The sequence below is a fragment of the Pempheris klunzingeri genome, chromosome 7, assembly GCF_042242105.1.
Source record: "Pempheris klunzingeri isolate RE-2024b chromosome 7, fPemKlu1.hap1, whole genome shotgun sequence".
In the NCBI taxonomy this organism is placed as follows: Eukaryota; Metazoa; Chordata; class Actinopteri; order Acropomatiformes; family Pempheridae; genus Pempheris; species Pempheris klunzingeri.
Genome location: NC_092018.1, coordinates 22,515,172 through 22,541,096, shown reverse-complemented (window position 1 = coordinate 22,541,096; position 25,925 = coordinate 22,515,172). Strand labels below are relative to the sequence as shown.

General features: G+C 42.9%; 1 protein-coding gene across 1 annotated transcript in view; it reads right to left on the bottom strand.

Annotated features, from left to right (window-relative positions):
• Window positions 1-369: 369 nt before the first annotated feature.
• Window positions 370-25,925, bottom strand: part of nr6a1a (nuclear receptor subfamily 6, group A, member 1a) — a 74,846-nt gene continuing 49,290 nt past the window's right edge. The window contains exons 4-11 of the mRNA XM_070834401.1: window positions 8,342-8,572; window positions 7,476-7,531; window positions 6,322-6,482; window positions 5,468-5,698; window positions 3,780-4,034; window positions 2,355-2,476; window positions 2,104-2,256; window positions 370-500 (exon numbers count right to left, since the gene is read on the bottom strand). Of these exons, the coding sequence (XP_070690502.1) occupies window positions 370-500; window positions 2,104-2,256; window positions 2,355-2,476; window positions 3,780-4,034; window positions 5,468-5,698; window positions 6,322-6,482; window positions 7,476-7,531; window positions 8,342-8,572 (1,340 nt within the window). The remainder of the gene's footprint in view (window positions 501-2,103; window positions 2,257-2,354; window positions 2,477-3,779; window positions 4,035-5,467; window positions 5,699-6,321; window positions 6,483-7,475; window positions 7,532-8,341; window positions 8,573-25,925) is intronic.

The following is a 25,925-nucleotide window of genomic DNA, read 5'->3' as shown; positions in this document are numbered from 1 at the left end:
ATTTAACAGCAAGAAAAGGTACCTGAAAATAGCAACAACATCTTCCTGAGGTAGTCTCAAAACACTCGTCACATGTGTCTATCCGCCCCCTGTCTGAATAAAATAAACTCTTTTAAAGTCTAGCTCTAACAATAGCAACACTGACACATTGAGCAAACTGGATACACACTTGTAAACTCCAAAGACCAATGCATCTATGAGCATTTGTTTTGTACAGAAGCATGTGCACAGTGTAAATCAGCATACATTCAGCTCTGTCGTGTAATAAATATATAAAGAAAAAAGGTACAAAAAACAAACTAGCTGCTTGTCACATTCACAAGAGGGGAGACCAGTCCCTCGACTTGGGGGTGGGGGTGGGTGGGGGGTCTAGTTTCCGGAAGAGGTGGTCACACAGGGCGACGGGCCAGTCCTGTAGCTGGTCAGGCTGGATTTGCAGGAGTGCAAGACTGCTTTGAACAAGAGGGGGAGCTGCTCCAGAGGGACGTTTACCAGCTTCCCTGCGAAATCACACAGAAAGCAGCACAGGATTAGTTTAGCCTAACTTCGCTTTAACGGACATTTTCCATCAAACACGTTCCTTTTAATGCTGTGGGCGTCATACTGACCGCTCTGCTGCTTTCAGAGTGTCTTTTACAACGCAAACGCTGTTTTCATTTCGCTACTTAGCTTCACTGATTTGTACTTGCTGCCGTTTTTTTTGCTCTGAGTTGGGAGCAGATGCTGTCAATAAAGCTCAACGCTTTCAAATTAAAAGCCAACCAGGTCAGGGTGGGATTGAGCCCTTTGAGCTGTTGGAAGGTTGGCGTTGTGAAACACCAGCGCAGGAAGTGTTCAGTTCCATAGACATTAACTTCACACTAAACCAAAAAAACGGCAGTTAAAGTACTTGAAATGCATAACTAAGTGTGAACGGTGTTGTTAAAAGAGGTCAACTCAGAGCAGCACACTTGTGAGCATGACATGACTGTTGTTTTAATGAAATTAGTGCTGAGCAAATGTTACACTTATTTCATCAATGTGATGGAAGTTTGGCATTTTATATTAACAGCGCACGTCATCAACAGCAGTTTAAAATGGAAAGCATCTTCCTAAAGTCAGTATTAGTTAAGTATAAGTAGGTTTTTAAAAATCTGGGCCATATCTTTCCACATTTTGGGTTCGAAATGACTGGTAGGTACAAAAGGTTTTGGGATTAGTCCAGTAGATAACCTCAAGCAGCAGCCTGAGACATGTAAGACCCTTTTCATTTAACCAGAAAAAGCTGTCATATCACTCAACTGGCACCACTGAAAAAACACTGATTTGCAGAAATCGGGAATTGCTTGTCAGGTTGCTGTGACTTTGGTACGTTCTGATCTGAACTAACTAACAGGAAAGCCACACAGTAACACAAACAAACTAACCAATCAAGGCAGCGGTGGGCCAGCAATTCCCATGTCCTGCGAGGTAACATGACCGATTTTGTCAAAGGAGTCAGGTGTTTTTGAAGGGAGCGATTTAACGGTGATTGTTCTATTGGGATCCTTTAAATAACGTTGTCAATCTGAGCCTACCCCGTCCCACTACAAGCGCTTGTAGTGGCCGTCTTTTGATCAGAGCGGTTTCCTCAAAGGATTACTGTTTCGGCCCGCGGTCGGCTGAGGCAATGTACTGGACCAACATTTACAAAACTTTTTGTACCTACCAGCCATTTCAAACCCACTATATGTGGTGACCCTGGAAGAGATGCTTGCACAACTAATTATAATGAAAATAAATTGCATCTTCAGTCTTCAATAAACAGTTGTTTTCTCTGCAGGTGATGTAAATAAAGGACACTATTTGAGATTTTTTTTTTTTTTGGATAAGTAACAGAGGATGACATACGATAGCTCTCATAAGAAAATACAGTCACAGGAGAAGAATATCAAGAAGAATAGCAATCTAAACGTATGTGAAACAAGAATACATTTCTAGAGCAGTATTCACCGGAATAGAAAAGAGGTGGATTTCACAAAAAGTGCTGTATTTTCCCACCTGACCTTGAACATAGCATAAGAGCTACATTTTAAAAATACAAAAATTCTGCTCATTGTGCTCTGCAGTACTTCGAGGCCTTACCTGCGATGCAGCGGATCTCAGGGAGACACATCATGATTTCTGGGAAGCGTTTCGGCTGATGCGGGTACTTATACTCGGTGTAGTCCTGACACACATACCAGTAGCGCTTGTTCAGCTGCTCGAGCTGGGAGATGTTGGACAGACCTCTGATATCTGCAGAGATACGAATGAGAGGGGAGAGAGTCATGTGGGGAATACGGCAAGTGCAGAGAGAGGCTCGGACTCAGTAAGCGCAGAGCTGGCATTGTTACCTTGGTTGAGGAAGTTGATGGCTTTCATACAGGCGTACTCCTCGTTGCTGATTTTCAACTGGTGAAACTTGCGAAAAAGATAGATCAACCTCTCCATCACCTCCATGCCATCCTCGCTGAAGCTGTGTTATCAGACAGACGCAAAGACTTGTCAGTGATGCCGCAAGAATATGGTGGTAAATGATGTATATATAATAATATGATAAACAATGTTTTAGGGTTTGTATCATGTGAAGCTATAAACAGGAAGTAGACAGAGTGTCAGTAGCTTTACTGTCCGCATGTTCTCATGAAAATCCACAGTGAAAAAAGAGAAAAAGTGCTTCAAAAAAAATATAAAAATCCCTCAAGCCCCATAATCTTAAGCCTCTATGCTTCAAGGAACAAGGCAAAAATTAGGGAGGGTATACGTCAGATCTACTGAAAGTGCTTAACAAACGCCTTGCTGATCCCACAGCTTTCACAAAGTTTAATTCCACTCATTAAACCTCAATTCCCTGTCTTTCTGGCTCTCAAAGTTCCAATCTCTCTCTCACAAACTTGAGATATTCACTCCTAAAGTACAGGCACATTAAGCAAAGCAGCAGAACAGCGCTGTATATTAGGAGAATATGTGTCATGAGGTCAGATAATTCCCATCTGATTTACACAGAGCCAAACCCCCACACATCCTTTTCTACCTAGTGCGGGACGTGCATTCATATCACATGCCAGACGGTGCTAGCCACTGCTCTGTCCTGAGGAGTCCTCCCGTTCACGGACCACTTCGCTGGCCCTCGTCCAACAACAATACTTTCTCTGTGGTGTTGGGGAAAGATATCAGACTCTCTTGGAACGTCTCGCCTTTGTAGAGGATTGTTGTTGCAGTGGGGAACATTTAATTCCTGATATCCACCTTTCTTCTTAAGTGAAATATTGAACTGGCCAGGCTCCCAGAATCTAACGTTCAACCTCTCGTGTATGTTAATTGTGCTATAGCCTGCCTCCTCCAAGAGATGTAGGAGGCAATATGAGTCACCGGATTGTCAACATGAATGAATTTGAATGAGGGTCATTTTTCTGATATGTTAACACAGAAGTCGAACATAACCTTTATTCATAGAGACGGTAAAAAAGGGGCTTCACGGAAGCAGCAAAATAATAGAAAAGAAAACAGATAAAAAACAATCGCATGTATGAAAACCTATACGGTGCAAGGAGAAGAGGAAAACTCCTATGTTGCTACAGGAGCTACCTCATTGTTGTGCTCCTGCTTGGTAGATATTGTTAGGCTGAATAGTTGTAATTCCTGGTTATTTTTCATAGTTTTGGTCATCATTCCTATCTAAGACTAAAAAAACAAGTGGCAATGAACTAGGGCGATAAAACCACAGAGCCTGCAGCTCTAACCAAACTCTCCGAGCCCTCTTTCCTCTCGCCACTCACCCCTGCAGCTCATCATCGGACGGCGTGTACTTGGCGGTGACGTTGGCCAGGTCTCCGAAAATCTGGGCACTGTAGATGGTGAGGCAGGAGAGCAGGATGAGCTCCTGCCAGGTGGAGCTGAGCAGGCAGGTGTAGTCCTCTATGGAGAGCTCGCAGAAGAACGGCAGCTTCTTGATCCAGGAGATCTGACGGAAGAGCAGCTCATCCGCCAGGCGACACAGCAGCGCAAACAGCTCCACCTGCGTCACTTTGTACCTGAGGAAACGCAAAAAAAAACAAAGGATTTCAGGTAAGGGGCCAAAACACTGGCTTGTTGTATTATACCAGATGTGGAAGGTTCCCTGTGGGTCACCTCTAGGATGATGCACTTTGACTGATGATACAGTCAATGCTAAAGTGGCAATGCACACAGTGTTAGTCCACCACACTGACACTGAGGGCCAAACTGAGGGCTTTATTGTCGAGGTACTACCCAACATGGTGGATGCTGCCTCCAAGTTAAAATATTACTGCATCAATCTTCAGTGGGCTTATGCCACAATTTCCTTTGTGTAATGTGTTTTGGTATTTTCATAAATGAAAACTCTGAAGTGGAAACGGTGACTGGTACTATAGTTGCTGTTAAATGTTGGTTGCTGTTTGTGTTGTCTCTCTCTCTCTGTCTCTCTCTCTGTCTCTCTCTCTGTCTCTGTCTCTCTCTCTCTCTCTGTCCAACCTCCACCCAACACAGACCCCTACAGAAGCCGCCCACACTGAGCCTGGGTCTGTTCGAGGTTTCTTCCTGTTAAAGGGGAGTTCTTCCTGCCACTGTTGCTCAGTATAATCTAATATCTGATGCTGCTCATGTGGGGATTCTTGAATCCTTAATGTTGAATTCTTGAATCGTTGGGTCTCTCTCTCTAATTAAAGAGTTTGGTCTAGACCTGCTCTTTATGTAAAGAGTCTTGAGATAACACTTTTATGAATTGGTGCTATATAAATAAAGATTGATTGATTGATTGACTTGTGATCTGGTCCATTTGAGGAAAAACATTTTGGCTTGTGAGAAATCACAACTTCTAGTCTATTGGCTCTATCTTAGCTGTGAGGCAAAATGTTAAGATTGCTGCACGGAACAGCTCTAAATGTCTCCTGAATGAGAGAGAGGCTTGTGATCAGGCGTCTTCTGTAATGATGGTTTATACCACAAGGTGGCTCCCGTTTCCTGCTATGTCTAATCATTGTCTTGTCTTCCGTTACCAATGAACTGGCTACGTTTTAGACAAATGCAGTGACTTTTGACACTTCTGACCAGTTAAACAGAACCCCGTCTGCTTCATTTTTCTAAATTCTACTTGTGCTGAGTCACTGACAGGGACAACATACCAACAAAGAGGCTGAATTCAAATGTCCTTTGAATCCAGTATTCATTAAAAACATGTAGCAGAATTTAGCTGCAAAACAAGTCATGCATATTTGAGTGTTATGAAGCATAAAAAAAATAACTCTCAAACAGCCAAATGATCAAATGAACAATGCATTGTTGAAAAAAAGTTGTTTCATGTCTGTGTGAACAGTAGTTCTTACTATCAAGGACAAACTAAAGCTCCCTATCAGCATATACTGTAATTACTGGGAAAGTACATGGTCTGAGTTGTATCCACAGAATGCGTAAGTGCATGTAGTATCTTGTGCATGTGTTGACTGACCCGTCCTCTATGAGCATAGGTGTTCCCAGGGGGGCCAGGTCTTCGGCAGCTACCAGCTGCAGCACCAGTGGGTGGGACTGTGGGTAGAGGCTGCGGGGCTGCGGGGCCAGCAGACCGGACTGGGCAGCGTAGCTGAACAGGTGAGGCAGGAGCTGGTAGTGTGTTGACATGGAGGTGTTGATGTACTGGTCTCTGAGGGCCGCTGTGTAGCCGTTCATTTCCACAGAGCGACTGGCAGCAGAAAAAAAAAAAAAGGTCAAAGGTTACAAACAGGGTTACGCTTACCCAGAGTCAGATAAAAAGATTGAAAAGATTTTTATCTGTGTGTCCGGTGCGGAGGGCCACTGGTAGTTCCCCACTGCTTCCAGCACTTGTGCTAAGCTAGGTTAAATATGTAAACTTGTAGACAAAACTTTGCAGTTCATTTTGTACCTGCCTGCGTTGCACAGGCATTCTGTTATTGTTGTTCATTTCTGCTCAGATATAATTTGATAAAACAAGTATTCCTGTGAAGAGCTATCAGGCCGCGCTGCTGCAGAGATAAACCTAAGGTTTATCCAAACGAGACTAAAATAAATACCATCATGCCAGTACCTAGACAATATTTGTCCTTGATGAGCTTAGATAGACAATGTGCTTGTCTCCATAGCAAGAACAGCAGATAGTGCAAGCGGGTTCTTTGTGTTTGCTATCATCGCCAAGCCTGAGGAGCTGCATATTCAGGCATTCTTCAGCTGATGAATACCTTAACTAAAGTCTGGGTGAGATGGGAACGACGTGTTAGACTGTCAGGGCCGGCTCATTATCTCAATGGCCGGCACTGCGCGGTGGAGTAGATGAGATGAACGACTCACTTGGATGACAGAGTGGAGGCGGGTGATGGCTGGTTGCCCTCCGAGGCTCCGTTGCTGGGAGAGCTGTGGTCGCTGTCGCCGTTGTTTCCCCAGGTGTGCTCCGGGGCGTCCTCCTTGAATTCCTGCCCTGACATGATCCGCTCTATCTCCTCCTCTGTGATCTGAAACACATACACACACACACACACACACACACACAAAGAAGGTTTGGTTTTTTTTGGAGCTTACAGCACATCATCATGTGACCAAAAGCACTTGTGTGTCTCAGTTCAATTGATTAGCATTGACTAGCAGCGTGCTGCTTTTCACTAAAATGTTGAGGAGCAAGGACACAATCGCACAAAGAAACGGGGAGCTAGAGAAAGAAAGAAAGAGAAAAAGAAAGAAAAACAGAAAGACAGAAAGAAAGAAAACAGGTATGTGTCTGTGTGTATTTGACTGGCTGATGCACACACATCTAAAATAATAGAGTGCTTGTAGGTCCATGCAGGGAGAAAGCACAGACAAAAGCCAAGTTGAAAAGCATTAGTATGCCAGTAAATATGGTGTCTTGTGTCTGTGGCTGGGCTCAATTCACTTTCATTTCTATCAATTCAGCACATACATAGAAATAGCAATTCATTCCAGATTAATGACAGAGAAGTCCTCTTTTCATTAGGGCTTAGAAATAAAGCCATTTTAAATGGAACTGAGCGCTTCTGTTTTTTTATTTATTTTTTTTTTGAAATGCTGAATTGAGCTGGAATGAATTGACCATATCCCTCCCCATCCTCTGAATGGGGGCTCGATGGTACTTAGCCTCATGTCACCCATTTTCCTAACCATTTGATCTCTTCCAAGTGTTCATAATGAAGCCAGCGCTGAAAAGAGAATAATCAGCAGCTACATGATTATACTGACGATACAACAAGGTCAGGGCTCTCTCTCATTACATGCTTCACGAGTATCCCTACACCTACATCGTCAGCATCGCGGCACTCCATCTCAGTGTTACTTAAATGAATGGCTGGCGCTCTGAATACACTCACAGTGAGCAAGATAACTCTGGTTGTACAGAATAATATGTACAGAGTGGCTCTAAACTGGGAGAGGGTCAGCGAATGCCACAGAAACAGCATTTCTGATGATTACTGAACAAAAAGTCAGTGATTTACCTGAACAGGCCCGATGCTTTTGTTCCTCCCTCCTGGCATGCCATCCTCCCTGATTGCTACGTGACAAAAAAAGAAAGAATAGAAATCTAAATCTACATGTCGTCTGTTAACATTTCCTGATCCGTGGTTAGTATCATAGCTCTACCTAGTGGCTGAAACAGACCACACATTGCTCTGCTTCACACTATTTATTTCCATGTGGTGGTTTTTTTTCTCTCCAGGTCTCACACACACACACATTCTCCTGGTTCTGTTGCTAGACGGACAGTTTTTTTTTTTTTTTCTGCTGTCTAAATTTGTTAAACACTGGGAGCTGTTTTACCTGTAAGGACAAACTTGCTTAAATCAAAGAATTTGGAGAATAAATCATATACAAAAAGGCAATCAGGCTGAAGGCGGACAAGCTCACTCACAACATCCATCCACCAGGGGGCAGTGCAAGCGTATGAGACCAAACAGTTTGCTGACTTAACACTGAGAACACTAAGAACTCCAGAGGAACTGTTGGTACAAAGATTCATGGGAAGAACTGATATATTCTAGCCTTCGATGGGACATTGAAGGCCTGAAAAATAAAGGCAGTTATTCTATTAATTGTTCTATGAAACTTTAGGTAAGGCAAAGTTTGAGCTGGTGCATGTTAAGTCAACCTGACTGAGCTGCGTCTGGCCTCTCCCTCATTCCCTCATGACAAAAATGTATTCATGTTTATGTTATGTTTATGAAGTGTCTTTATTTCTTAAACGGAACATCTCAACAAATCTGTTATTCAGTCAGAAAACGTGTTTATCTCTTTTGGTGGAACCACTGAAGGTTAAAAACAACAACGGCTGAAATGATGTCCCTGTGACGCGTCCATACTTTACCTTTGCGGTTCATCCCCATCTGCAGACACTTGAGCAGGCGGCAGTATTGGCAGCGGTTGCGCTGCTTGCGCGACATCTCGCAGTTCTTGTCGCGGCTGCAGCGGTACACGCGCTTGTTGCAGATGCTGCGCTTGAAGAAGCCCTTGCAGCCCTCACAGGAGATGATGCCATAGTGCAGGCCTGTGGCGCGATCTCCACAGATAAGGCAAGTACGCTGGTCAGCTGGATCATCTGCAGATGGAGGAAAAAATAAAGAAAAGGAAGCATTTAGAATTATATATGTATATATGGTTTTTAATTGAGATCATGGAGGCGGTTGAGGCTTAAGCACTAGCCAGGCACTGACTAATCCAAAGGATTCTTAAGCTCCAACTCATTATGTGAAAGTGGAGGTGTAACAGGCAGCAGGACGGACACATCTTGTGTATGTTTTATTCAGCAGCTCTGATGAGAGAAGGCAGTGAGCTAAAACGACACGGCTGATTTGTTTACAGTCTCTCCTTTCCTTTCTCTCCTCTTCACACCAGCAGTATCGCATGCAGAGGCCTCTTCCTGAGAGGATCTCCGGGCAAAGGTCTCAGGGCTCACATCAATATCATATCATCATCATCATCATCATCTGCTAACTTGTTTTACCAAGTCAATCAAGTAAATCCACCAGGACTGCCAGCCTCTCTTTGTTTGTTGTTCCACACAGAAACTCTCTCAATCATTTACCTCGTCTCCTAAAAGAGCACACACTTTCTGCTGATCACTCTAAACACATGTGAGGGGATATTAAGGTGCTCTGGAGGTGGGGGGGGGGGGGGGGGGGGGGGTCATGTGGAACAGGATGTGTGAAACAGAGTACATTAAAAATAGGCAGTAGACATTACACACGATGTGACGTGGGTTTAAAAAGGCTGGCTGGCAGCTCGCTGACCACGAAAGAATGAGACACCAACCCGGCAATAGAGGAATGAGCCGCAGTCTCGCGCGTGGGGGTTTGAGAGAGATTTTGGATGTATGGGTGAATATTGTATGTGGCGAGGTGGGGAGAGGATGAAAGAGATCCTCGGGACCATTCTTGTGAAGCTACTTTACTGTTCAAGAAGGTGCTCTCAAACTGTAAAGACAGCAATCTGAGAGAGCTTCTCTTAATCCCCCATCTACCTCCAGGCCACATAATGCACATAATCAAACTCACCGAGGAAGCTGAGAATTAAGTCAGAGCACATTCTCTGCTGTCCACAGAGTTAAGCTTTATCACACGCACACACATCAAGAAGCCCTCCACTAGTACCACCCTTCCACCCCCCCTACCACCCCCCTGCAAACAGCCACAGAGAGCAGATGGGTTAGACTCCATGGTTACAAAGAATAGCCTTGTAGTGCAAAGCCTGGCTGCAGCAGGAATGTGGCCGGCTGCTGATCGGTATCTTCACTTGACTGGGATCACACCTATCGGGACCAGATAGAGGTTAGACTGACAGAACATGTCGACGTGTGCGATACGATGGAGCGTCCTGCTGAGAGTCGGCTTCACCGGGGAGTTCTCTCCGATGGTCTGCGCAAATAGTGCGCTCCCGAGCAAACACTGCTGCTGGTTACATTAAAACAAAGGAGAGCTCAAAATAACTTCAAATGATGCCTTTACAAAAATATCTGCAACGGACATCCCAGCCATACATAAAGTGTTATGTTCCCCAGCTGTAGTTGTGCAAGGGGGACAGGTGGGGGGAGACTTGTGGGACAGGGGACTCAAAAATGTTTGTTAGTGGTCAAGTTGGATCGTGAATAATGTAGGTGCCGTGCGAGGTTTCTCCTGAAATCTAAAGCTATACCTCAGTCTGGAAGATAGATCTGACATGTCATGAGATTGTTCGTCAGATGATTCTTGAGTTCATGACTTTTGGTTGAACTGGTAGATATATGTAACAGCAAGTAGACATGGCTGAGGGGTCAAAAGCCAGAGAGATTTGGAAACACTGTTGAGTCTCATCAGTCATTTTCTTGGTGTTTTGTCCACTTTGGGTGCCAGTAAGAGTGAGAAAGGCCTCAAATGGTTCGGTTTCCCCTACGACAATGATTTAGGGTGAACTCCTCATCCTCCTTCAATTTCAACATTACTTCAGGCAAACAAACTAACTTAGTACGGAGCAACTACAATCATGCAACTGACAATCTGAGCTCTTGATTCTTCCATTTCTGAGTACGCTGAAAGCCCAGCCTTCTGTTTTTATGCTCGAGCAGGAGATAAAGCATCCTGCAGGTATCTGGTCACAGGCTGGAGAGGAAACAGGGCCGCTGGTTGTTGGCTGATGTAAAGAGCTGTAATCTAACTATAAAGGAAGGATCTCTGTGTGTCTGTCGTTTGCATAGCTCTTGAACCCAACCGTTCATCCAATCGACTTCACTCGGCAGGCGTATTGCTGAGGACCCCCAGAGAGCGCAACGTGGAGTGTGATGTTCTGTTGGGCGGCTCTCGAGAATGCTGCAAGCAGAACTTGTGGGGACCGAGCAATCACCCCGCTCCGAACAGGCACTGCACTAGTTGTCCACAACAGAAACGATGATAAACACAAGGCTGTCTGACGGCAGCATGCATGCTTTCATAAGAGGGAGAATGAAAAGACAGAAGGAAATAAGACATAAGAGGTCTGAGACTGCTGTCCAGCGGGTTAATACTACCTGCTGAGTGTAGAGATGAACTTGTACGTCTGATTAATATAAGACTCCGGGGTAATACAACAAAGTGCACTCCACGCCCATGGGACTCTGACTGTGGGTGGAAAGATAATAATGGAGGCCAACTAGCAGCCTCCCTGCATGGCTCAGTGTGTAGAGCCGACTGTGCTTAGGGGTTTCAACTCCTTCTGGTGCGTCACTCTGGTGTCCACTTTATTTACTGTACATATTACTCATTTTAAATGCTCTCTCAGCTGACTTGAATCATTCTGTTGAAGGCTTATTCACACAAACAGGCCTCGTCAGGTGTTGTCACACAGGAGAAGACAAGGACTCCCACGCTGCTGTCACTCCACAACAGCTTCACATTGGTCCACAATCCAAATCATGTTAATTATTATTATATTTATATATATTTATTATATTATATAATCATTATGATGTTTCACAGCACTGTATATTTTGGGGGCACTATCACTTGATTGAAAAATTTTGATTATCAATTAATCTGTTGAATTTTTTTTTTTCAATTAATTCAATTCAATTCAATTCAATTGATTTGTATAGCCCAATATCACAACAGAGTTGTCTCACAGTGCTTTACAAAGTTCTTTAATGGATTTACCATTAATCTAAACAATTTCTGGAGTCCACGGTGTTGTCTTCAAATAGTTTGCGAATCATCATGTTTGAGAAGCTGAAACCAGTGAGTGCTCGTTTATTTCTGAGCGCTATCTTTGTTAAAATTTATTCTAAGGATTATCAGAACTGTTTAATCACTTTCTGTTTATCTACTAATCAATTAAGCAACTAATCTAAATGTCCGAGCCTATCACAGACAGCTGTGCTTCCTGTTTAATTTGGACTTTCTGGTAACTTTTAAGACAGCGAGCGTTGAACTCATATCCAGGATTGAAAACAACCCTGGGGAGACCTGCGGCCGAAGATGCTACATCCATGTTTTGTACCATTAATGTCAAAAAAGAAAAAATATCGTCACATTCAAGATGTGTGACTCTTGGACCCACTAAAAAGGATGTTTACCTTATGGGACACGGCCATAAAAACCTGATATTGTGATGTCAGTTGACCTAATCACCCATCACCAATTAAAAAGTGCAATGTTTTGAGAATAAACAGGCCAAAGAAATATCCTCTTTAATATTTAAATGAGCAAGATTATGTTTTTTTGTGCGCGTGTAATTTAAAGGGCCAGCTCATCAGAGACATGTGACTGAGCTGAGAGCTAAGCCTCCGAGAGAGAGGGGGGGGTTTTCATAGCAGGCTGCAGGGTTCATGTACTGAAGGTAATTAGTAGGAGGTTGGGGGGGGGGGGGGGGCACATGGCATAAAGCTTCTACCAGATAATGAATGGTGAATAGAGGACTTCTAAAGCCTAGAGACAGATTACCATTTAAATGGTGTGAGGTTTAAATTTGCTGCCTGGAGAAGACTGCAGGGGCAACCATACTGTACAGAGACAATGGGGTGTCACATGGTGAGCCCATCCTGGGATTAGAATTTAACTATTTTGGTGATTAACTCTACACAGCACAGAGGTTAAGACGACTCAGAGGAAGCCCTACCAATCAGAGAAATATCCTTGATGCCGTTGACTCCTTTGAAAAATGTAATCATTTCTTCAAGAGCATGTGGTGTGACCTAAACACTTTACAGAGATGATTAACACGGTTCACTCATTAAAAAAAAAGTAAGAATATGGCCGATCTATACTACAACTAATGCTTTTTTCTATTATTAATTAATGTGGAGTTTATTTAGTCTAAAACCAGGAGAAAGGTGAAAGATGCCTGTCGTCGTTTTCTAAAACCATTATCAAATTACTTGTTCTGTCCAAAACCTAAATATATTAATTTTTACTATCAAGCAAAGGAAAGCAGGCATTCCTCAAATTTGATATGCTGGTAATGCATTTAATCAAGAATAATAATAATAAGAAGAAGAAGAAGGCGACATATAGTAAATTTCAGTTTTTATACTTTTCATAGTTTGTGAAAGTTCTGCACAGTGCTGGTGTCCCATGGGTGGTACAGTGGTCAGTGTAATTCAGATAGTCACACACATAAGCTCTCACAAACAAGATACTTTAAGTTTGTCAGTGTCCTCTGTATTCATTTTTTGTGTCTCCTCCATGCCGGCTAGAATGAACATCACGACGGGTGACTGAGAACTCTCAAGTGTGAGTTGAGGGGCAGTTCGGCACAGATTCGGCTAAAGTCTCAATAAAGAGCTTTTTAGCGGCTAAGCTTTGGAATAAGGCACGGTGACACCTCCCACGAGGCCTGAGAAGAAAGAACCGACAAACCTCTCACCATCCAACTCATACTGGCACAACACTTTCAGCTGAAAACCGCTGATTTTACCGTGAAGGGATCACATCTACACTTACGCACGGAGTAACTGTAAGTAGAGCTTTGCATGAGGCCATACGTAGGACTCTGGCTGAGGTGGCGACCGTCATTTATTTGATCTTCCTCATGTTTTATGATGCCAGCCATTTGTCAGAGAACACACATTAAAACCATATATTTCACTGGCCACCCTATGTGAAACGCCTGACTTCCTTCAATGAGGTAAAAACACAATGGGTATTACTTGCCCTCACTCAGGCTTATTTGCCAAATCTATCACCCTGTCTTTCAAGTGCATGGCCACCATATAAACAGGCCGATTCACACCTTCACACACTTGATCTCAGATTGTCACGTCCTATGACTCCTCCTCCTCCTGCCTGTAGATGACAGTTAAGTATTCATGACTTTGTAAGGGCTCTGTCTGCAGCATGTTTGTCCCCGACTCTGTGGGTTTCTAACACATAACGTAACTTTTAGGTTATAAAAGAGACATAAACGTGGATTCCAAAAAAAAAAAAAAAAATGCGCCTTCAAACATCAAAGTGTGTGGGAAAAGTATCACCAGAATGTAACACTGACACCTTGTACAATTTTTAAAAGGGTCAGTTCGCCCAAAATGACTTTCTTAAAATGTTAGTTTTATCCCTTGTGCAAAGTTTGGAGATATTGGGTCACGAGATCTCTGCCTCCACATCAATACAATGGAAATAGAGGGAATTTCATTTGTAGTGCTTATAGAACTGAAAAATATTAAAGTCTTGTAAACCGTAGTTTCTGTCTGCGGAATATGAACCATTGTTTCAGGACACATTGCTGGTGTAGTTTTTTAATTTCTTTTAGTTTATGGGTGCTACAAATTCGCCCCTGTTGTATTGGTGGTGGATGAAGAAATCTTAGAGGCAAACATCCTGGATATCCATTTTTATGCCACATCTGCTCTCCTAGTAAAAAAAATCAGATATGTATTTGAGAGGTTACAAGGTGAGCCGATATGGTCACATATCAACTGAGGATACCTACTATCTCTTATTACATCAGCCCGGATGAGTGCTTTCCTGTGGTGAGAAGGAAAGCAGGCCTTGAAAACAAATTTTTTTTATCCATAACAGCAATGTCAAGTTTAGCCAGCATGGAATACTTTCCTCTTTCAGACCTGTGTTACAAACTGTGGAGGTGGAGGTCGAAAGACGTGGGTGATGACCAGACAGGGACGGTCTAACAAAAGAAAGGAAATGTAGGATCCAGTGTTTTTTGAGCTTCACCCAAGGACGAAAAGTCAGGAGTCAGCAGACACTGACCCTACTGCTTCCGCTTAAACCTTTTTTTTTAAATCTTCTGGCTGTAAATCGTTCAACTTGAAGAATGCAAAATTTAATTGCTGAAATACTCCTTTAACGTGTTCATTATTTCAGCACCGTACATGGATCAGTCATTGCTTATGGTCGATCTTGATTATATGTCCTACATGCTCGTGAAGTCTGTAAGCTAAATTTGTTGTTAAATTATGTTGCTAAATTTTGGAATTTATCGGATTGGTTGCAACTGTTCCCATAAATAAGTAAGAATTTTGGAATTCGATTTTGGTGAAATATTTCTAATTTCCGGAAAAAGTTATTGTTAAAAGAAGTGATAAATGATTAAATATTCAGTTTGTGAATTTTACGGCAAGGTCATAAAAAGAGAATACCAGCCCCCCTCGAAGGTGACGATACAGAGTTAGAGATAAAGAAATGCTTCATCTTGACCTCCACCCTCTGTTTCTCTCTCTAGCTTAGTTGCAGGAACCCCCGTTGCTCCGTGTCATCCGTCCACACACACACACACACACACACACACACACACACACACACACACACACACACACACACACACACACACACACACACACACACACACACACACACACACACACACACACACACACACACACACACACACACACACACACCCAAGGCCCTTTAAAGGCTGCATTGTTTCCCAGGGGTGAGCCTGGGTGTCATTCCAAACTTTAACGCAAACCAGGAAATGCAAGTCGGCCATTCTCAGCCCCTGTCAAAGGCAAACAGCGCTCTTGTTTCACACCGCTCCCAATATGTCGCGACAAATGTTCACTGTAACCCAGCTGAGTGAGTGAGAATGTGCATCACTTGTCACGTGGAACTATAAGGATTCATCTTTTCATCTCACACAGAGGAAAACGGCTCGAATGTACAGGAGCAGCATGATTTTTTTTGAGGCTGAAAATCAGTACCCCAAACCCCTGCTGCTGCTTGACTTGTTTATGATCCCCTTTGGGGGAAGGTGCCAGTTTAAGCAGTGCCCAGGTTTCATCTTTTTTGACCCTGTGTGAGCTGCATCATGCTGAGAGCAGAGGTGTATCGTGGCCAAATCTCCCTATTGTCCACACCATGCATTCACAAAGGCTGATGTATGGTGTAAAGCAGCCCTTTGAGTGGCCGACAGAGCAACAAGGCCTGATGCTGAAGGGGTTTTCTCTTCAGGTTTTGTCTCAGGCTTTCCATCACAATCATGCCTGGCTGAGACAAGGGGCGGGGGTTGGAGGAATCTGCTGTACTTTTCCGCTGCAGGCACCCTCCCTCCCTCCCTCCCTCCCACCCTCTCTATCTCTCCCCTTTTCCCCTCCCCATATCTGTTCTTTTCCTCTGAAACTTATCTACTCCTACCTGGGGGTAGGAGAGATGACTGGTATGTACATGGACACACATCTAACACATTCACAGGGGTTAAAGGCATCTGAAGACCCAGTATGACTCAGATCCAGCATTCCTGGCGTCCCATACTGTGATGCTAATCATTAAAGTTACAGCATGCAGTTGCAGATTGGGCTCATCCACGAGACAATGGCAACCTGTTGACATTGCTGTCTTGATAATATTCGCCCAGGCTTAAAGGTTAAATCATTAGCATTGAGTAATACCACACCAGATAGGCTCCATATTAATGTTATGCTAATGTCAGCCACATGTGATGCTACTTTGTTAAATAATGTGGGAAAAGGCCTCGACTGTAGGAGTCTGACTCACTGTCTCAGTTTTGTTTGCATCTGAAAAGACCATTTGAATAATTAGTTTTATTCAAGCTAAGACTGTATGTCTGCATGTGGAGAACTTTGGTAAAGAATATTCTTACATTAATACATATGGACTGATGAGCCACTCTTTTTAAGCAGTTTTGATTTTAGTTAGATTTTTTCGAGAAACGGAAAATAAATTTGAGACAAATAAAACAGTTTGAAATAAAACTGGTTCTTTTTTTTTTTAATCCAAATTACTAACAGTCTGATCGAAGAATGAGTCGAGATAGATGATGAATCTGAACAGATTTTGTATTTAACAGTTCTCCAGTCTACCTGCTACACACACACACATTCATGTTCAACACAGAGCCCTTACAGTGCAGCTGAAATAAGTGAGTAGATTTCAACAGGGTTTTGACCAAAATATTGTTTTTCATCCAAAAAGACTGATGAAACGGACATTTTTCAAACAGGTTGTTTTCTGACTGAAGTTGGCTCATGCACATCTCAGCCACTTAATAAATATTACACTAGACTTAGTCAAACAGTCGTGACGAAATATCATCATATGCTACTGAGTATTTGTCTGTTATCTAAAGTCAATTTGAAAATGTCAGCAGAGTTTGGCGTGTCGATCCAGACCAACAATCGTTAAAGATCGAATTGAATTAGTGTTCAAATTTAAATTAAGTTTGCATTTATCATTAAATGTATTATTTGTATTTATTTTTTGCCCCTAAAGAGAGGAGAAAATGAGACATCACTGTTTATACCTGTGTCCTGTTTCTTCTTTCCTTGTACTTTACCTTACTTTACTTTATTGATCCCCCATAGGGTTACAGCAGCAACAGAGGCGGGGGCTAGATAAGCAGTAATAGAAAAAAAGAAATAAAAAAAAAAAGCAACAGTAGAAAATGATGAAAGGATGAAACCTCGGCAGAAAAAGACAGCAGAAACTGATTTTGGCCTGAGCTCTTTTCTAATATCAGGTCAGCACATGCTGATATGAACCATGTGGTGAGTTTTACAGCCCAGGCTTTGTGATGCTCAGTCATGGAAAAGTGCTGCTAGTGAATGTCTCCCCTTTAATAAGGGGAGGGGGACTTCCCAGAGACCACAGAGGCAGCAGGATAAACTCCCACTGATATTTCCCACGCAGGAAAGACCAAAATACAGTACAATGTCCACCATTAAAAAAATGTGGATACTGTTTTGCCTCAGCTAATAATTTCCTGTTAAGTAGACATCTCCTTACATATAAATAAGTAAAAACTACATTTGCAATGCAAAGGATAGGTTCAATCCTGTGCGGGTGTGTGTATGTGCTCGGGGGGAAGGGTGCAGGGCAGTTGAAATAACACACCCTTCAAAGACAAAGATCTGCAACATGATGGACTTTGTTTGACAAGACCGTGGCCGGGCTGATAGATATGTTTCAGTGAAATTAGGAAAAAGGAGCATGTGAGGTTAGAATGAGCAGCCTCTGTCATTTGCTATTTATAGGCCAGCATTACAGAGTCACAGGAGTCCCTGACCTCCCCCACTGTTACTATTGATCTTCACACAGCTTCTGCCCCCTGCATCTACATCCACATAAACAACCTCTTACCCTTCCTCTTTCTCTCTGTTTACTGCTTGTGCTTTGTTTCCGCTTTTTCCTCTGAATTAATGCATTATTTCCAAAATACTGAACCGTATCCAAACAGAAGGGCTTCCTACTGGGGGGGGGTGGGGTGGGGTGGGGGGGGGCAGGTGATGTAACGAGTCATAGCCGTAGAAGAGAAGAGTTATCCCTCCCTCAGCTGGAGCACAACCAACATGGCTGCTGGCTGGGGGATTAACATGAGGGGGGGAAGGGTCGAATACAGTAAAATGGTTCCGCCACATGCTACACTCAAGTCCTTGAGGGAAAATAGCGAGTGAAGGACATACCATCACAAATTCATTCGTAGTCTTAAAACTCCCCGAGTGCCGATTTTGTGCTGAGAATCAGTCAGTTGTCCCAAAATGATTGGAGCGAACTGTATGATCAATAAACACAAACAGATAAGCACTTATCAACGGACGCACAGCAGCGATGAGTGGTCAGTGATATCTTGGCGAGTCACTTTGCTTTGCCATGTGGACTAAATCTTAAAAGTGAGAAAGGATCACATTCCAAATTCCTGCAATACAAGCAGGGGGTGGGGTGGGGGGGTGGGGGGGGGAGTGGTTGGGCGGGTAGCTGCTCTGGGTGGGACGTAGAGTGAAATCTGCCAAAGGGTTATTTTATTTTAGCACTTAAAATGATTCATGTAAACAGCCAAATGAAGCGACAAAAGAAGGACGAGCTAAAAGCAGCTTGGGGAACACACATCACAGTTCAAGGAAAGATCACCCACTTAACAGTCAACAGAAAAAGGGGGTCTTTGAGAGAAAGTACACCATGATTCAAAACAGCATGATAGCAAGGAAAAAAAAAAACCCCAGAAAGAATCAAAAACAAGGAGTTAAATGAACAAAATAAAAGTAATGGCTAGCGGAGAGATCCTCCATCAGACAAACACTGCTGACCGTGTACAAACCCACAGCCACATTCAGAACGTCAATACATGTGAAAGCACGCTGACCAGTTCACCACCGCAGCAACGCGCCTCATAACACACATAAACATAGCGCTTAAAGGCGTCGGTGGCGCTGTGAGGAGTTCTGCTCACGAGCCCGGCCTGAGAATCACTACAGCACATCAGCACGACAGGCTAACCACATCTTAATGTGGCACAAACCCAAAACAATGTAGCATTAAAGTGGAGGATCTTGAGAAGCAGCATGTATCTGGGACTAACTGAGCTTTTTTTTTTTTTTTAACCTATATTTTACTGATAGTCATTCATTGTAATTTCAAGGAAATAATATAATGAGCTGTTTCCCAAATATCCTACAGCAGAAGCTGGTTAGGTACGAAGCAGCGTTCACATACAAGACAGTAAAAAAGAATCTAAAATAGCCTCCTCGATTTAACAAAAAGGTACAGAGGGAAATTTGATGTCACCAGAATGCAGTTAAAATATTTTCTCCGCTTAATCACACACACAGCTCTGCTCTCCTCTTTGCACATAATTACAGTGAGCTTAAGTACGGCCCATTAAAAGAAAGCAGCATCCTCTTCCGTCGGCCTCTCTTACCTTCCCATGTATCCATTTCATGCTTCTCCCAGTCTGCCTGGACCCCATTCATGCACGGACTGGGCTAAAGAAAAGCCACCGGGCCTGGTCGCCTCATGACTCTCTTGTCTTTCTCTCTCTCTCTCTCTCCCAGCAACCTCTTTCCTCAACAGCCTGCCCCTCTCTGACCACAGCCACAGCCAAGAAACACCACTGGTCACTTTACTGCCTGGTCACATGACCGCAGAGTTCAAGCCCCGGGGTCACGGCTTGGCTTGAGGTCCAATGACAGCTAGGGGTTATCTGAGTGGAACTGATAGTCCTATTTTCGCTGCCATTCAACAATACTGCTCCCCCCCCCCCCCCCCCCCCCTCCTCCCAGCCCTCACCCAAATTAGCCTCCCCTTTCCTCAGCCATGCCTCTGGCACTTCTGAGGAGGACCAAAGTGCATGTCCAAGCATAAACACAGATTCAAGCTGACAAAACACACAGACATTAACTAACTGAAGCACTTAGTGCGACGGCAAAGGAGGCTACAGCTAAAGTTTCACAGCTCATTTGGTTACAAACTGTCACAGTGGAAAGCCGAAGCAGCTGAGGGCCAATGAGACGAAGAGCAGGAGGGACAGTACATAATTAAGACTGTATGTATTTTAACAGCATGTACATTATTTTTAACATTTAATGAATTTGGCCTCTTCTTTTTTTTTTGTTTCATTTATATTGCCCTAAAAGCTATCAACAGAATGTTTTAGTATTGTGCTGAAACCCAGGCAACCTAATGCCAATAGTACTGAGAAAAAAACCACACAAGACATAAGACGGCCCTTATCAACAAAAAGAGGGATTTGAACCGTTAACTTGAATGGCCGTCCAGTTAGAATCGGCCTCGTAAGAAAGCTGAATTTCTAATGTTCTGACATGATTCAGCACACATCTCAGTGCTGTGGCAACCGGCCGTAACCGTGCAAGAGTCACAAAGATATCTTACCATCCAGTGGGTTCTCTTCCTTCATCCCCTCCAGTGGCCTGGCTAAGGGACCATAGTGAGAAGCATCCAGTGTTCCACCAGCGTGCCACACCGTAACTCTACTGGCCGACCCGATGCTCCGTCCACCCAGCGGCCTCTGCTCTACCTGATCTCCACTTCACACTACGGTGGACAAGCCTGTCTGCTAGCCCACCCTCTCCACAGCTCCACCCCACCAATACTACTTGTTTACTCTCGCAGCAGCAACACCCCCCACCGCCCTCCCCCTATGTGAATGCTAATGACCCGGCCACACTAAGTCACATCTAAGAAGCTTTTCACATTCAAATGTATTACAGAGAGATAGCTAATGTGAATTCATCCACACACAGAGAGAAAACTGAGATGTTTCGCCGGGCTGCTGAGGATTCACAGAAGCAGCAGCAGAACTGTCACGCCTTGCAGGTTGGTTAAGCAGGTAGAAATGTGAGTACACGTGTAACCTGTTGGTGTGATCAAAGGCAGTCCCAGTTTACTTTACACTAATACCATAAGAGTCTGTTACCATATGTCACTGTGTCAAATGCTGGGCTTATAGGAAGGACCAGGCCAAGGTGCTGGAACTGGATACATGACAACATGCAGATTTGGGCATTAATATTCTTTATAGTCACTGAGGGTTAAGGGATGGAAATATGGGAGTGTGAACCCATTTAAATCTACTTTATACAGGCAGGCCTTCTTCATTCTGACCAACCTTGTACGGCAGAAACTGTCATTATTTTTCAACCAGCATTTTGTTCACCATTATGTTCCTGGTTAACTGAGAGCTTATTCTGAGACAGGAAACCCAGCAGGTTTCAGTTTCATTTGTTTAGACAATTTATTCAATGCAAAGAATCAGATACTTTTAAATTCCTAACCAGAATGTTTGCTCCATACCGACAGATTCAGAAGCTGGCTTCGATGACATATTTTCCAGACATAACCGCGCTTGTCGATACTAATAGGAAATCAAACCTGGGCCGTACAGGAGGGAAGGAGGGTGGTCATATGTCACCCCTTGACCTCAGCACCTTTCTTCCTGTGCGGCGGAGATGAACAGCGTAATCAGCCATGCTGTCTTTAACCTTGAAATCAGCTGAAGCCGGTACAGAACTAATGCCCTCCCTCGTTTATTAGTTGATGTTGAGTGACATTTACAGCCAGTCACCCAAATTTCTTCACCACGGATTCTTTGTAAGTGAAAGTGTGCATTGAATGCTGTTTTAAAATCCCTCACCACATTATGACTTTTGGAAAGATTGATACATTTGGAACGTTACTCACGATGATCAACATGAAACTAACTTTAAAAAGCTGCTCCAGCTGTAAGCGTTGAGCCGTCTATGCAATTTTGACTAATAAAACTTTATAAACCCCATTATTTCAAACATAAACAGACATAAACTGCATCAGCACAGAGTCCAAACGGATGTACTAGCACTAAAGCCAGGGCTTTGTGAAGTATGTCTGGTCAGGTCTTGGCTTTTAATCTTTGATCAGACAGTTTCTGATTTAAAATGATGCTTTGAAATTTAGGGGCACCCTGGTACGACACTGACTTATCAAACATTAACGTCCCTTGTTGGAATCCTGCCAAGAACCTTTGTAGTATTTCATCCCTCTCATCCCCCATCATTTCTCCTCTGTCTCTATCTAATAAAGGGGGAAAGACTTTAGACTTATCTTTATGCCTACTTGTGTTTAGAAAACAACTGACATGCTATGGTTTTGGTATCAGGTTCTAATTTGGTACTAATATGGACAAATTTCAAATGATATCAACCCTAAGTGCCATATGTTATCATGTGATTTTAGCTCATTACAGGTTCATTTGGCATTGGCAAATAAGAAATTGCAGAAATACCAATATGGAGACGCACAATATATGTTTGAGGTAATTCAGAGAGCGTTTGCCCACCAGACACCCTTGTGAAGATCCTTTTTGCTGTGAACTGTGAATTATCCCTCTTCTTATACTTATTTGTAGTTATCTAATTGCCACATTTTGGGGACTTATCAAAAATGCTGGTTTAACTTGTGTTTAAAAAAAAGATAGGGTACTGATATAGCAGTAATGGATTATTGACATTCTGGAGACTGACTTCAACCTCAGAAATCTCTAATTGGTACCCTTTGCTTCGTAACTACTAATACAGGTGTCACATGAATTACAGACAACTGGCGCAAACACAAGTGTTATCTAATCATTTAAAACCATTTCAAACTGACTGACTCCACAGAACAGTTGGTCATTTGACTAAGACATTAAAAGACTTCAAAAAAAAAACTTCTAAAAGCATGTTTAATGCATCTTAAAATAAGCCTCAGGCAGCCTGAGCATTCTTCACACACACTGTTTGTGTTTCCTGCTCCTGACACACACACAGCAAAGCCCTTCTGAACAAGTTCTTAGCTAAAATGGTAATTTGATTCAATGTCAGCTCGAATGAGCTGTTTTGTAGCTTATTTTCGGCATTTCTCCAAACATTAGAGTAACAAAGGGCATTTCTTTTGTTTGAGCTCCCCTCCCCCATCTGCACACTGGCCAAACCTCTCCACTCTTCACACAAAGAGCTTCAAGAAAAACAGGAATAGGCCCCACTGCTCTTGTTCTCCTCCAAATATGCATACATACATTCTGATTGCCCAAAGCAAGCCGCAGCATTCATTTATTTCCGGAGTATCAAAGAAGAGCAATCAGCATTTCTTGTTAAAAGAAGGATCATAAGTTCTTCCAAAGCACTTCCAGACCTTCACTCCCCCTCTTCAGAGAATGGCTTACTGTACGTCCTGCTGTCTTTACTAAATACAGTCTACACACAGAGCCAGAGAGGCATCCACCTCTTCTTTCTCCCAGAGCTTCGAGGAGTCACCCTGAAGGCGAAAACCTGAAATCAGCTGCCTCGCCCTGCTCGAAGGCCAGCGAGGCCACCCTCAAGAATGTCCCCTTGTAGAAGAGTTGCACTCAATGACAAGTCTTTTAGAACACCAAACAGGAGGAAGACTCAGAGAAAAAAAGTTCACTTCTCGGCCAAAACATTTGAATATCTGCGACTGATAAATGAGGCCGCACGATGTGCATGGTGTTCTGAGGAACGCTGTTCTTTTATTTTGTAGAATATGAGTCCCTTACAATTTTATTTTGTACCCACACTCTAAATAGAGAGACAAAACACTCGTGCTTTGTGTGTTACAAAAGGTATTCAGTGAAAACCCTATTAACACAACATTTTCTTTGTCAGTAAGGAAAAGGCAATACTTAAGTGAGAGTGAAGCAAGTTGATGTTCAGATTATTAACAGCAGAGAAAAAACCGTAGGTATCAAGGGATTCTCTAACAAAGTCAGGGAGTACAGTTCATTTCCAGTGTTATATTAAAATACCACTTTCCATAGTGCTCAGGTCAGTTTTTCTTCCAGGGTAGTTGATCAGGTTTGCCATTGTCTTCCTTAAAATAGTCACTGATTATCCCTCTTTAAGGATATTTTGTTGTTGTAACACCAGAATTTCCCCCCAGGGATCAATAAAGTATTTTTTATCTATCTATCCATCCATCCATCCATCTATCTGTCTAAGTCCTTCAAATGAAGGAAACTAAAAAGATCAAATTGGTCACAACTCCTGCCCAAACTATGACCATGACGTGTGATGAGAGGACAAAAGTATCGATTTGTTTCAGATGGTCCCAAGACAACCGCTTGATGACCTGAGCAGTCATGTTTATGTCTTGTCCTGAGAATTAGTGCGTTCGCTGCCTACTATCAGTCCTAGTGTCCTACTTTCCAACTGATGTTTTGGTTGGTATCTTTAACTCTTGATGACTCTTTGTAGCCACCTCAGAGACTAGTGGCTCTGTTTGTTTGAGGTGATCGCTGGTGTGAGGGAGCTGAGCTCGGCATTTCGCGTCCACTCCAGCAGATTAGATCGACAATGATCCATGTTACATTCCCAGGATGCATTTGCTTTTTTGGGGCTCTGATGACCAGCAGATCGATGCAGCCGTTCTCTGCCTGAACTTCCAAAGGGCATATAAAACGGAGGTGACCTGGCCACCATCTTGTGTTTTGTGCTTCCAATTGTTTCACTTTGATAAATAAAAGACTTTGGTGCATCTATGTGTTAAAGCAGAGTGTTTGTAATTTACCTCTGTGTAATAATTTGTAATAATTTTTAATACATCTTTTTTTTTTATTCATACTTTTATATATTTATATTTTACTTGTGTTTGAAGTGTATTCTTATTCTTGTTCTTTTGGAGCTGTGTGTAACAAAAAGCAATTTCCCCCTGAGGATTATTAAAGTAATTCTGATTCTGATTTTCTGTATTGTCACAAGCTACATCCAAGATGAAACTCATTTTGCAGTAGAAACCTTAAGTCGACGATGACCACCTTCTCTTTTTAAATAGTCAATTTAACATGTACTAGCTAGAGTAAGGCCCTATCCTGATGCCTACTACTATATACAGTCCAAGCAGAGTAAAGCTTTGCTGGACGGGGCCAAATTAACCTGTCATGGGGCCAAGAAGCGAAGCACTGGTGTTTGGCTGCTCTCGAAAAGTTAAGGGTCAACTTTTTTGCCAGATGACCCTGCATTGTTTTGCCAGAGCACCCTGTGTTGCCGGTGACTGATCTCCCAGAATTCTTTTCACCCCTTACTGAAAAACATACATCTTGTTTGCTTGTCGCACTCGTGGCTGTCCCACAATGGATTTTCCTCTGGACGATTGTTGAATGTAAGCGAAAAGTAGCGGCCCTTGAATTAAAAACTTGATGACATTTCATGATATCAGACATCAGGGTATATTTTTGGCCAACTATCCAGAGGAGGAATAAAAATACGTCATGAAACAACAATACCCAGACATTTACGCAAAGTAGATTGAAATATCTTCAGGCTGAACATGTCTCCAACTCTCCTCCACCTCACAGTCTCTCATTTATTGTCTGCCTTGATAAAAAAATAACATTTCCCCACTCTTTTCAGTTTTCTCTGCCTAGGTCTTGTCACAGTTCTTGGCATGTCTCTAAACAAGGCATTTTGGTACCACCATCCTTTGACCTCTGACCTTTGCGCTTTGCTGTTGGTTGCCCTGTTTTCAGTCAAGGAAATGAAACATGTTTCACAGTTGGCTCACTGAAGGTAATCTAGTAAGAATATTCGGATATTCACATTACGTTGTAGAAACGTGGATGAGCCATGTGAAGCACTTTGGTCACCCTTTGGGCTGTTGTAAAGGGCTATATAAATAAACCTTGATTGATTGATTGATTGATTGATTGATTGATTGCTTGATCAATACCATAAATAAATGGTGCAACAAATTATATACAAAAGATAACGTAAA